This window comes from Trichomycterus rosablanca, chromosome 10 (assembly GCF_030014385.1).
Source record: "Trichomycterus rosablanca isolate fTriRos1 chromosome 10, fTriRos1.hap1, whole genome shotgun sequence".
Lineage (NCBI taxonomy): Eukaryota > Metazoa > Chordata > Actinopteri > Siluriformes > Trichomycteridae > Trichomycterus > Trichomycterus rosablanca.
The window spans coordinates 1,896,756-1,909,275 of record NC_085997.1 but is presented as its reverse complement, the minus strand read 5'-3'; the positions used below and the strand labels follow the sequence as shown (position 1 = coordinate 1,909,275).

The following is a 12,520-nucleotide window of genomic DNA, read 5'->3' as shown; positions in this document are numbered from 1 at the left end:
ATATTAGTCTGTTTCAGGTGGAAACAGCCAAGAATATATATTCAAACTAGAGATGTACCGATCGGTGTGTGTGTGTTTGTGCCTTTAAGAGAAATGATCTGTTCACTGTATCGCTTAAAGTGATTCACGAGTCGATTAATTTTTCGCGAAGCGTAAGTTTCTCTTCTCGGTTATCTCTCCGTGTTTACTGTTATTAATGAAATGTCGTGGTTTTAAATAAACACCAGCTACTACAGAACATTTTGTGTGACTCTCTTACATTAAAAAGCTTCATTAAGCTGCTATTACCACAGATCGAGTCAGACTCGTTCCGTCTAAGCAGCTAAAAGTTTTCTGATTATCCTAAAAGTTCAGCCGATGATCCTGAAATAACGAATTTGGTAATGAATAAACTTTTGCCTCTGATTGGCTCTGTAACGTTTTCTGTTCTCATCTACATCACAAGTAAGAACCGCTTACGATTTACCAAAGTGAACCAGGAGTTTATATAACGTGCTGATAGAATCGACTCAGATGTGACCGGGTTGAATTATCTTTTTAAAGTAAATATTACAATCAGCAAAATTACATCGTATGTATGATGCACAACGTTAATGATGTTATTTTAGGTCATGAAGAGCTTTCACGATGGTTTCTGTACGATGGTTGATGAATGGTGATGTGATGGTTGGTGCTTTGTAGCTCAAAGTCTGGATCAATCCACTGAGCTGTTAACTTAACGTGGTCTTTATATATCACACGATCGGATCGGCTACTTTTAGGAAATATCGGCCGATCGCCGATAGCATATTTTGATTAAAAATCGGCCGATACCGATTCATAGCCGATCGATCGTCCCATCTCTAATTCAAACCCAATTTCCTTAAAGGTTGGGACATTTGATAAATTGCAAAAATAATTTTAATTACATTTACAAACCAATCTACGAAGAAGTTGATCAGTGAGAACACTGGAAATCTTTTAAGTGTCCCAACTTTTCCAGAAACCTGCTTTGTAAATACAAAGAAAGTTCCACTTTTGTTAGATTCAGTCCTAGAAGGTCCCTAAAGCATTGCGGAACATGAGGAACGCTTCAGTCCCTCTCTGGTGTATCACACAGAAACTCCACAAGTTCAGCTCTAATTGCCCAGTTCTCCTGAGCAGCAGGACGTGATGCATGAACATAAGAACACACAGGAATGTGTGAGAAGTTCAAGCTTAATACTCCCTCAACGTGTCAGATCCGCATGTGCTTGGACATCTCCTTCCAAACCTATATACACTATTTGGTCAACAGTATCTGGACACCTGACTCCTGGTCCCATTTTAAAAGTATTAGCAGTAATATAAATTGCAGCTTCCGCTGTTCTAATAAGGCTTTCCACAAGATTTTGACATGTACCTGTGGAAATTTGTGCCCATCAAATGAGTTAAAAGTGTGTGTACCTCAATCTGGAGTTGATGTATATACTGTATGTGTTAGCAGTGGCTGAAACACCCACATTTGGCCATAAATGTAAATCAGGGTGGTGCATCTTCGCTTCTATACCAGCCTCCACTGCGAAGCTTCAAATAGATGAGGTTCCATCTACTCATCCACTGCCACCATCACACCATAATTCGCAGTACAGGTGACATTTTTCCCATCATGCTTTCATTCAGTAAGCACAATTAATAAAATTGCTTCCCTGAGAAGTCCAGACACGACGCTCCTTCAGACTTGTGCTGGGCTTTAGAGCACAGACACCACTGAGCAAAATGCGTCATATTTTCCATCCTCCTCGAGAACACGATGCAGGGGATCAGTGGTGTCCACTAGGTCATCATCACTGATTGTCGGCACATGTCCACACGTCGCGTCCGAAACGTTCAGCTGGTCTGCTCCTGGAGCTCGGTGCTGTTAGGGTTAGCCTTGGCGGTGTGGCGGGTTTTGGAGAAGTGCACTCTGACGTTATGCGCTCCTGGCCTGCGGAATAGAGTGGACATGGCCGAAAGGCAGCTCTTTTTAAAGCTCTCGTTCATGAAGGCGTACACGATGGGATTGTTGAACGAGTTTGAAAATCCGATGGCCTGAACCACGGCCACGATCATGTTCAGGGTCACCTCGTCGTACTTCTGCTCCAGGTTGTCTGACGTTAAAGAGAGAGAGATGAAGAAGAAGGAAGATACAGGTAGAAGGAAGAAAAGGACAGAAAGAAAAGAATAAATAAAATTCAACTGAACCCAAGACTATTAAAATACTGTTTTTAGAAGAGCTGCTTGTAACATCCTGGTACCAGATAAAAAACTCTTTCAGATGTCTTGTGGAGTCCAAGTCCAAGTGTTTTGGCTCATTAGCGATTATAGAGCTCGATCTTTATTGCTCCAGATTCTTTTCTCTCCAGATTTGTCAACATTGTAAATAAAGAAGAGGCTGAGCTAGAGAGGATGTGGTTAAATGCTGGAGTAACACTTAAATTCTTCAGTGCTCTGATGTTGGGTATAAACATGACCCCCCCACAGCGCTGTGTGTAGGATTACATTACAGCTGCTAACACTGATGCCTGCAGGCTGAAAGATTCAGTAGCATGGACAGGAGTACTAATGAATATTATATCTTATATATAAATATTTCATTTGTTATAAAGAGCCAACTTCAGCTGGGACGGTTCCTCTCGCTGCGTGTGTTCTGATGTTTATCTCTATGAAGTTTATCTCTATAAGAACATCCGAGTGCATCCTATCGATCTGTCTGTTTACAAAGTGCTCATGGCACCAGCTGAGCTTGTCCAGGTCTAGCATGATACACATCTCTACATGCAGACATTTTAAAAGCTGCACTTATAAACATAATCCTGGGTGAAGATTGGATTGGCAGGAGGTCCACCATGCCAGCCTTCCTATCTGAAAGTTCCAACTTTACTTAAGCTTGTTCTTCATCCTAAAAAAGAAGCTGTGAGTAATCTTTTAGCCACTGGATTTAAACCGGCATGTTGCATTGATGGATTTTCTCTTCAAAAGGAAAAAAATTGGAACCTGTGCCATGTCTTTCGGTGGAATTGCCAACTCGCTTATTGTTTGGCTTCCTAAAGACAACACTAATGCCATTTTCTAAATGAACAATTATGCCTTGTTTCCTTTTTTACCCATTTAAACGTCCAACAAACTAAAAAGAACATTTAATCTGTAGCTCTGTGGCTTCCAGAAAAATATTACAATCCAAAAAAAAAAAATGACTATAAAAGAAAAGCTGATCCCAGTAAATCCAATTACATTCTTTAAATGCTTCTTCATATTTACATAAATTTAATGCTTCTAAATATTTTATAAATTCACAGCACTGAGCAAACACTCCTAACCAGAGTGTATGAACCACCTTCTTCCAAAACAAAGAACATCCCAATGTTTCTAATGACACCAGGTTTGAATACTGGCACTTTCTAGTGATGGGTTCACCCCACTATCCTACTAATTAGACCATGTAGACCTTTCTGAAACCACTTCTAAAGTCAGACTAGAGTAATCTTCAAACTGTGCATGGTTCAGAGAAGCTGTGATGTGAGATGTTTCATCACAGCTGGTGGTTTTAGTTCCAAGAAAAATGAAGCTTACCAAGAGTTTACAGCTCTGCTCACTTCTTTTTATCCACACTACAGTGAATACACTGGACCTGAGGGTCCTTTATGATATATGTTATTTATTATCGCAGTATGGTATATACAAGATACGGCAAAACTATATGGACATCCCTCCTAATTATTGAGTTTCAGCCACACCCATGCAAAAATGGGTATGAAATCTACTATATAAAATAGAGTTCTGACCTCAACCCTGATGGACACCTTTGGGATGAATTGAAACGCTGATTGCAAACCAGGGTTCTCGTTCAACCTCAATGCCTGCTGTTACAAATACTTGTTGATTATTGTGTGTCAATGCCTTTACACACACTCCAAAATCACTCCTTCAGAGTGAAGGCTTTTTTTGCCACAAGGGAGGGGCGTCAGACAGAGGCGTCACAATGTGGTGACCAGTACGACCAGCTCGGAGAAGTGCTTGGTGGTAACAGTGCATCTCCGACTTCCTTCTGATGTGGTTTAAGTGACCAGCCCACCACGAGGAGTATCGGGTTTGAGTGTCAATGGTGCCACCAGCCTGCGTGGGTGCTCAACCACCTCGTTGCTGCAATAGTAACCTCTACTGTCTGGTCTGAGGCATGTAAAGAGTAGAGTGCTTCTTTGTACAGGCTAAGACTGTGCGTGGTTGAGGAGGGATGTTTGTTTCATCCTATCCCACCTCTTTTACGCAATCCTCAATACTCACTGTACTCGAAGAGCATGTGGATGGTGTGGAACGGTGCCCAGCAGATGGTGAACAGTAAGACGATGGTGATCATCATCTTCACTGCACGCTTTTTCTTCCTTTAGTGGAGGGCAAAACACAGTGGCATGAACTCTCTGAACTTAACTCTATCACCACTTATTACCAGAAATAACTAAAGCATGCTGAGGTAATAAAACACTATTTGGCCAAACGTATGTGGACACCTGACCATGAGCTAGTTAAACAACCCTTTCCAATATCAGGCACTAACGTTCATCCCAAAGATCTTTAATTGGTGTTAAGGTCAGGACAATGATTGTTTGGGAGTCCACATACTTTAGGAAATGTATTGTATAGAATACTGAGTGTTCATTATCTAACTTGGCTTAAAAAGCTTAGACACGAGTGAATTAAGAAAACGAATCGCTGTATCTGTTGTTATTACTAATTAGCAACAGATCAGAGCTGATGTTCAACACGGGTGAGTTCTCACAACAACAAGAATAATAAAGAACCTCACAATGCAAAGTTGTTCAGTTTTATGTGCTAATGGTTGTTTAAGTGTATAGAACAAGTGACTAAGCACACTGTGCCTCTAACAAGCCTGAGGCTGTCGATCGTTACTACACCAGCAATCAATTCTTTATTGGGTTTTTCAGCTTTTTGCACCTAATTCAGTCATGGCTGATTGGAGCTTATCTCTCTCTCTCTCTCTCTCTCTCTCTCTCTCTTGTCGCTGCTGCCTCCCCTATTGCTTCAAATTTTTGTCCTCTATCAATTATATTTCACATTTATAAGCACAAAGTTAAAAGGCATGATGTAAATAAATGATATGCACTGAAAGCATATTTGATAAGGGAAAATAAGGGGTTGAATTTCCCTTTGTTGTATGTGTAATGAGTATTAAGTATTCTTTCTGCTGGCAATAATCAGAACTGCACATGATCAAAGGTGTGAATGGTACCTGCAGATCTTGTTGACCTCAGTGTGGTTGATTGTGTCGAGGACTGAGGTGTCTCCTACCCGTTTGCGGATCCACAGCTCGATGCTGATGCGAGTGTACAGGAAAAGCATGGCGGCCAGGGGCAGGACGAACAGAGCCACCATGATGAAGGTAGTGTAGATCCTGCGCTGCAGCACCGAGCTCCACGACTCCTGACAGCACACGTGATGGTTCTCATAGAGGAAATCGTACTTCACCTGAGGGACACAAAGACACTTCGCTAAAGAGCCCTGCTGACATACATCACGTAGTCGTTAAACACTGCTCCAGTGAGGTTTTACATTGATCACACTCAAACTCTCAGTCTGATGTGGTCTTTTCAGCTTAGATTAAAGGTCTTTCATAAAAGCAAAGCTCATGATGGCAGAAAGTAACAATGCATTCAAAGCGGCTGGGTAATTACTACACTTTAAATGATATCCCCTGATCAGTCAAAACATTAAAGCACCTACAATGTGAATATAGGCATTAGAAGTGGACATTGGAGCAATGGAAGAATGTTGACTGGCCCAACTAATTCTGTTTTCTCAAAGATGGTATTAGGAATTGAAAATAGGACTAAAATAGGAGATAATGAACAAAAAAAACAAAAGTTCTAATGTAAGTTGTTAAATGAACTACTCATAGTCATTATAACTGAACTTTGGACCCTGCATGATACTGCTTAATTAAAATGATTAAAAATAATGAGATGTAGTTCCAGTTAGAGACTAAAAACCATGAAGGGAAAACACAGAAACGTTTTTGTTTTTTTTTAAATCAATCATCAATATAAACAAATTCTCTTCTCATCCACCACAGCCTACAGCTCGGGTCTCCATAAAGAACATAGTGTTACTCAAGAGGTTTTCTTATGTTTATAAAAAGAACTGTATCCTGAACCAGCATCAGTTCACTGTGTCAGAGTTCTGTAGATCAGACACAGTTTATCAATTTTAAGGCAAATATGTATTTATTCATATTTTAAATAAATTAATTGATACAGATGTTTTGTATATACGCTATCTAGCACAAATATTAGATCATGACTTTAATTTGATATTATGACTTCTATGATTGATGATATTTAAGCAGTTTAAGTACAGTAAATAACTTCAAAATATACAAATATACAAAGGAATGCAGTAAACTGCCAGCAGTCGAAAAACTAAATAATAAAAAAGGTCAGATGCACATTATTAATAACTTCCAACCCTTCAGGAGGTCTGGAAAAATATTGCACTGGAGGATCAAATATGTTCTTATTTTATATGTGAGAAAAATATCAATAGAACCTCCTAAACATAAAGGTCTTCCCTTTAGAGAAAATATGAATATCTCCAAGGTGTTAGTGAGTACAATTTCCTCAACGATCATAAGGTTTAGGAAAATAGAGGAAACTCCCATAGGACAAATTCTGGTAGAACCAAATCTACAAGTGCATCATAAGAAGTGATGCTAAGATTCAACAGCTTGTGTGACCGGCGGCTCACGGAACAACAACTTCAAGCACAGCTCAACACTGGTTGCAGCAAATCTCAGATTCACCTGTGAAGAGAAGACGTCAAGCTGCAGGTTTGACAGGTCTAGTGGCAGCAAGAAAGCCATCGCTAAGTCAAGATGAGAAAAGGAGGCCCGCCCGGGCTGTGCAGCACCGCCAGTGGACGACTGACAATTGGAAGAAGATTTTATGGACAGATGAATCAACATTTGAGCAGTTTAATGGTTTATCATGCAGGATTCGTGTACACCACTGAGTTAAAATATGGAAGAGGAGAAACCAACCCCACTGTGACCATGTTTGTGACCAAAGATGGTATCAATTCCTGATACTGTCTTTGAGAAAACAGAATTAGTTGGGTCAGTCAACATTCTTCCATTGCTCCAATGTCTATTTCTAGTGCCTATATTCCCACTGTAGGTGCTTTAATGTTCTGACTCTTTAGGGTATATCATTCAAAGTGTCGTCATTACCCAGCAGCTTTAAATGCATTGTTACTTTCTGCTATCAGTGTTAAAACATGAAAATGAAATGAAAAAAGGAAGCACAATGTACTCTTTAGAGATGCGCTGATGGTTATGAATGCATGTAGATGATGAAAACGGTCACTAATCAAAAGGATCAGAACTAATGAGACAGTGGGGAGTTGGTGTTGGCCAGTCTGATCTAGCTCATTATAAAGGAAGTTTTTATGAGTATGTTGCGAATGTATCTTCCTCTCATTAACGAGCGTAGTGCCATTCTGCACCAGTCTACATGCACTGTTGTTTTTTAATATACTGATGTGGAACTTAAGTCCAGAAATGTCATGCATAACTCACCTCTAATTGCTGGACAAACAGCATGGGTGACCCCACCATCACAGACACCAACCACACCAGGCCTGAAACACACACTGAGATCAATTACAGCCTCTCAGTTTCACACGTCTACTGGTCACACAGGCCTCAGCGAGCTCGACGGGGACCTGAGCCATTTCTGAACAACAAAGACTCTGCCAATTACTTGTACAAATACATAAACATAATTAATTATTATGTTTATATATGATATACATTATAAGTATTATGTTATCTAAATACTGCAGGTGAACTACGAATTCCACCTTGGACATGAACATCTTTTAACTTTGAAGTATGTTAGAGCAGCGGTTCTTAACCAGGTTGGTACGTGATGAAACTAGCAGTTTTTGTTGAAACTAGAAGTCTGGTTCAGACTTTTGTGTAGATTGTTCCTCACCCAGCATCCTGTAGGCACGTTTGGGTGTGTACTGTCTCTTCATTTTGAGCGGATGAACGATGCCCTGGTATCTCTCCACTGCAATGCACGTCATGGTGAGGATTCCAGTCACAATCGCTGTGGTCTGGACGAATGGAACTGTTTTACAAACCAACACGCCTACAAGGAGGAAAAAAAAAGCTATACACCAAACCATCTATAAACCAGACAGAAGCCATTTAATCTCTGGATCACGTGAGTAAGTTCTGCCTTCCAAAAACGGCTTGCTTATTTCTAATTCTGTGTGGTTGTTCATGTGTCATTATAAAAATAATTTAAAACCAGGCGGCTTTGAAAATAGCCTGACGTCAGCAGATAAGCAGCTTAAATTCTAACAATACAATACAAACATAATACAATAATAGTTATTTCATTCTACAGCACAAATGTCGTGACTTTTCCTGAAATTGGGGTAACAAGGTTGTTTTTGTCATTGGCTGACAGTTAACTGACTAACAATGGTGTTTGGTTTTCTTGTAAAATTGCTTTTTTTAGTAGAGGCAATGCCATTAAAAGCTCCTCTTTGCCCCTGTACTTACTGTATTGATTCACAGTACATTATTTGTGGAAGAGTAACAGCAATCTGCTTTTTCTCGTCATTTTAATGGCTGCTAGTGTTAGTGGTTCAGACACCAGTTTTCCTCCTGTCTCCAAATTAAGGCTACACCAATAGAGTACTTTCCAAAATGGTTAAAATAATGAGATATCAGTCATGGAGTCATGAAGTTGTGCCGTGTAGCTTGAACAGCTCATGGGAGGTTTTTTTTTTAGAGACAAAGGAAAAACAGAGGGTTTTGTTTTGGTTCTGCATATGCTCTTGGGAAACAAAATTGGAAAACTAAAGAGCTGTCACACTTCAACCAACCAGGACAACTTGAAGACATTTTAGAAAACGGCTGGAGGTGTTGCAGTAAACAACATGTACTTTCATTCAGTGCATTATGTGAAAGTAAGCAAAGAGTTGTTTTTTTTTACTTATTTCCAGCATAAATATGAGTAGCTGTATTATGAGCACTTACTCAGAGCTCTCAGCACTTTAATGATGTTATTAGAGTGAAAGGAAGGACTTTGGTGAGGAAATCAGTCATAGTGTACTGGAGGAAATGAATAAATGAATGAATATAAAGATCAGGCATGCGCTAGTCTGACTGCCAGAAGTGATCTTTTGATGAAAGACACATCTGAAGAAGCACGCGAAAAAAAATGAGGCTAAATCTGTGGTGTGAAGAACATGAGAGGAATTCTGAATTGAAGCGAAGAACCACACATGGTTACTTCCATTGTTACGAGCATTTATAACAATCGTTCAACTTGAATCTACTTCAGAGCTGTTCCATTACGAACATGTTTGTTCACGTGTTGTACGTATACGTTGTGTATGTTTTCACTTACAAAAATCAGGGGGTGTACAAACTTTTGCATGAAAGTACATTTTGGTGCAATAAAAGGTATAATCTCTATCATTAGTGATGTGTGGACGCAGCTCAATCTGTCCGATCATGTAGGATGTACATAATTATACAAGGCTGCCTGGTGTAAATAACCAACGGACTGTTTGATTTTGAGAATCTGCACATTTCTTGTCCCTTAACATTCTGATTTGTGGTGTTTCAGTGTACTACAATGTGATTGTGCAGATGTTATCCTCAATAATTAATCATACAGCTGTGCATGTATGTGACAGTGCTTTAAATTGAGCGAATATGCCTCATTTGGCAAAAAGGGGACTGCCCTTCATGTTTTAGTCCTCAAATCCCATCTCTGCTTCCATTTGTTGTGTCCTAAAATAGAGAAGGTTAGCAATTAAATGTGCTGCACATGTTTCTTCAAATGTGTCCAAAATAGGGACTTAAACAGCTTTCATCATTCAGCCCTCCAGATGGGACAGACTTCATCTCTGTGGCACAAATGTCACTTGAACATGATGACAGCTCATGCGGTCAAGTCTGAGAATGGAATGCAAAATGAGTATATAAGAGAATATAATAGAAAGAGCTATTGGATTCATAATTTGGTCTGTAAATGTAGAGTAAGGTGCTTACCTCCAAACCACTGAGCTGAGATGTTCTGCAGGAGGGTAAAGGGTATACAGAAAAAGGTGATGAGCAGGTCACTGATGGCCAGAGAACAGATGAAGATGCTGGTGGCACTCTGTGTTTTTCCTTTCCTTACCACAACACACACCACCAGGCTGTTACCCATCAGCGCCAACACAAAGATCAGAGTGTAAATAAGCACAAATGTGGCCTTGGCACCAGTGGGCAGCTCAGGTACGTACACCAGGGGCTGGATGTTGTATGTGTGGATGAACTCCTGACGGGTTAGGTTGTAGTACTGGAGCAGCTCTTGGAGGACTTCCGGTGTGATCTTCATTGTCTCCATTTCTGTAGACGTCATCTCACTTCCTTTAATAATAATTACAAAATACTTTTTTAACTCTATTGTGTGCCTAAAATTCCATTTCATAACATTTAACATTTCACGTCCTTTCCCAGCTTTTATAAATGTTTGTAGTTTATGCTGCCACACTCATTCTAAAGATCAAATTATTTCCCTTGTTGATACAGACACAATAACATCATTGGTCCAGTTCCTTTTTGTTCTTTCTTATTCTGTGTAACTGTTGTTCCAACTACTTTCAGGTCACACTGAAACTCTTATGATGCAAAGGCAGTTTTTTCCTCCTACCTTTCTTATGATTAGTCTGGAGCATGTTGTAAAATGTGCACTTCTACTGACTATTTGTGGTTCCAAAACATTCCTGCCACATAAACAACTGTTGGGAAAGCTGATGTATCCTACATTACCAAAGCTAGAGAGCAAAATATGTTTATTTTTAATTTTTACATTAGTATATTGGGGGATATTTTAAGCAAGTCTGAATATTGGGGAGTATTATGTACCCTCCAATGTATACTATGATGTTGGCTGCTCCCGTGTTTAGGGGTTGCCACAGTGGATGCCTTTCCTCACACAACCCTCCTGATTTTGTCCAGGCTTGGGACCAGCATTAAGAGTGCAATGAAAGTACCTACAAACTGATTTTTTTAATTTTTATTAATTTCCCTTGTCATTTTATTTTTCAAACATATTTTTATGCTTTTAAATAAATAAAACACGCTTACCTTACACTTATCTGTAGTATTTCTAATATTTTTACATGTTTGAACAGTTTTAAAATTAAATAGATGTATTAAATTGCAAATTAAAGTACATTTTAGCTACTAATAAAACATTTAATTGTGATAAACATTTAAATAAACATTAAAATAGGACACAAACAGCTTACCTGTAATAAAGCAAGTCAGGCTGACCGTTGGTGACCGTTAGACCGCTCAGCCGTTATTTTTCAAATTTAAATTAAAGTCTCGCGCAGGGCTGCGCGAGTCAATACAAGAAACTAAGAACCGCTGCCGTTACATCCTCATTTATCACTCTCGCCGGTATTCCTGTCATTTCCTTTAAATATTCGATTAAATTCAGATTTCTGCTCAATTAAAGAGAGAAATCTCTCATCTACTGAACTGAAATACTTTTCCTTCTTATTAATATTGTTATTAATATTTCTCCTCAGCCCACATCTGTACACTACAGCTCAGGTCTCTCCACTCCGCTCCTGCTGCGCGTACCTATACCTGCCTGCGCGCTCCCGACGCTCCTCTGTTAGCTGGAACGCGCGTTTATTAATTACATGTACTCTACTCCTTCACTCTGGCTGCGCGCTCCCGACCCTCATCAGCCAGAGCGCGCATTTGTGCATTTCTGCATGCTCCCCTTTGCACTCATCTGATCTTTTTGATGTATTTAATCTATATGATGCCCTAAAATACATTTATATATAAAACACACAACATGGCCAAATCTTGTGGACAACAGTCTCATCTAAATCGATGCGTATTATTATAAAGATTGCAAGAATCTGCAGCGTGACTGCAGGTATTCTGTACACCTCCAATCAAAAAAAAGGTCAGACATTGATTAAGGCTCATTGACTTGCAGTCTGTCTTCCAGTTAATCTCAAAAGTGGGGTTTGACGTCAGAGCTCTGTGCTGGCCAGTCAAATAGGTTATTGTGGTTTTTATGTTGAATTTTCCAATATGTTTACTGCAGTAAATTAATGGTTTATGGATGTAGCTGTTAAATAGTCTGATTGTACCCTTGGCAATTTGTTACACATATATTGATACACACTTGACCCAACTAACTATGATTAACTATAGTTAACTAACCAGCAGAGATTTAACACAATATATTACCAACCGACTACATGTATTAAAATGGTTTGCACACATTTCTGCCTGAAGGTGGATTGGCTGCTGTGTGTGTGTGTGTGTGTGTGTGTGTGTGTATGTTACTGTGGGTGTTACTGTGGGTGTTACTGTGGGTGTGTAGGTTACTGTGGGTGTGTAGGTTACTGTGGGTGTTCGAACACAGGGTTGTGATTATGTTAAGTGAGCGTTTCCTGGTAACACAGAACA

At 39.5% G+C, this 12,520-nt stretch overlaps 1 protein-coding gene across 6 annotated transcripts; it reads right to left on the bottom strand.

Moving 5' to 3' along the window:
* Positions 1-525: 525 nt before the first annotated feature.
* On the bottom strand, positions 526-11,655 carry qrfprb (pyroglutamylated RFamide peptide receptor b). Of its 6 annotated transcripts, none has more exons than XM_063003493.1 (8): positions 11,332-11,649; positions 10,321-10,447; positions 10,085-10,233; positions 8,004-8,162; positions 7,586-7,659; positions 5,246-5,481; positions 4,282-4,379; positions 526-2,108 (listed from the first exon to the last, which is right to left on the bottom strand). In XM_063003493.1, exons 2-8 carry the CDS (start codon positions 10,437-10,439, stop codon positions 1,849-1,851), a joined length of 1,095 nt encoding a protein of 364 aa, XP_062859563.1. In that variant the 5' UTR covers positions 10,440-10,447; positions 11,332-11,649; the 3' UTR covers positions 526-1,848. The 6 variants fall into 6 exon arrangements, with proteins under 6 accessions (XP_062859563.1, XP_062859564.1, XP_062859561.1 ...); XM_063003494.1 differs by having other exon boundaries at positions 10,085-10,209; XM_063003491.1 differs by having other exon boundaries at positions 10,085-10,447.
* Between the last annotated feature and the right edge of the window lie 865 nt (positions 11,656-12,520).

What these genes read in the sequence shown, in the direction of transcription:
- qrfprb (XM_063003491.1), bottom strand. Translation starts at nt 10,439, where the DNA reads ATGACGTCTACAGAAATGGAGACAATGAAGATCACACCGGAAGTCCTC. An exon ending in CTCAGCTCAGTGGTTTGGAG is followed by an intron (nt 8,163 to 10,084) that starts GTAAGCACCTTA and finishes TCCTCCTTGTAG; the next exon opens with GCGTGTTGGTTTGTAAAACA. An exon ending in ACGTGCCTACAGGATGCTGG is followed by an intron (nt 7,660 to 8,003) that starts GTGAGGAACAAT and finishes AATTGATCTCAG; the next exon opens with TGTGTGTTTCAGGCCTGGTG.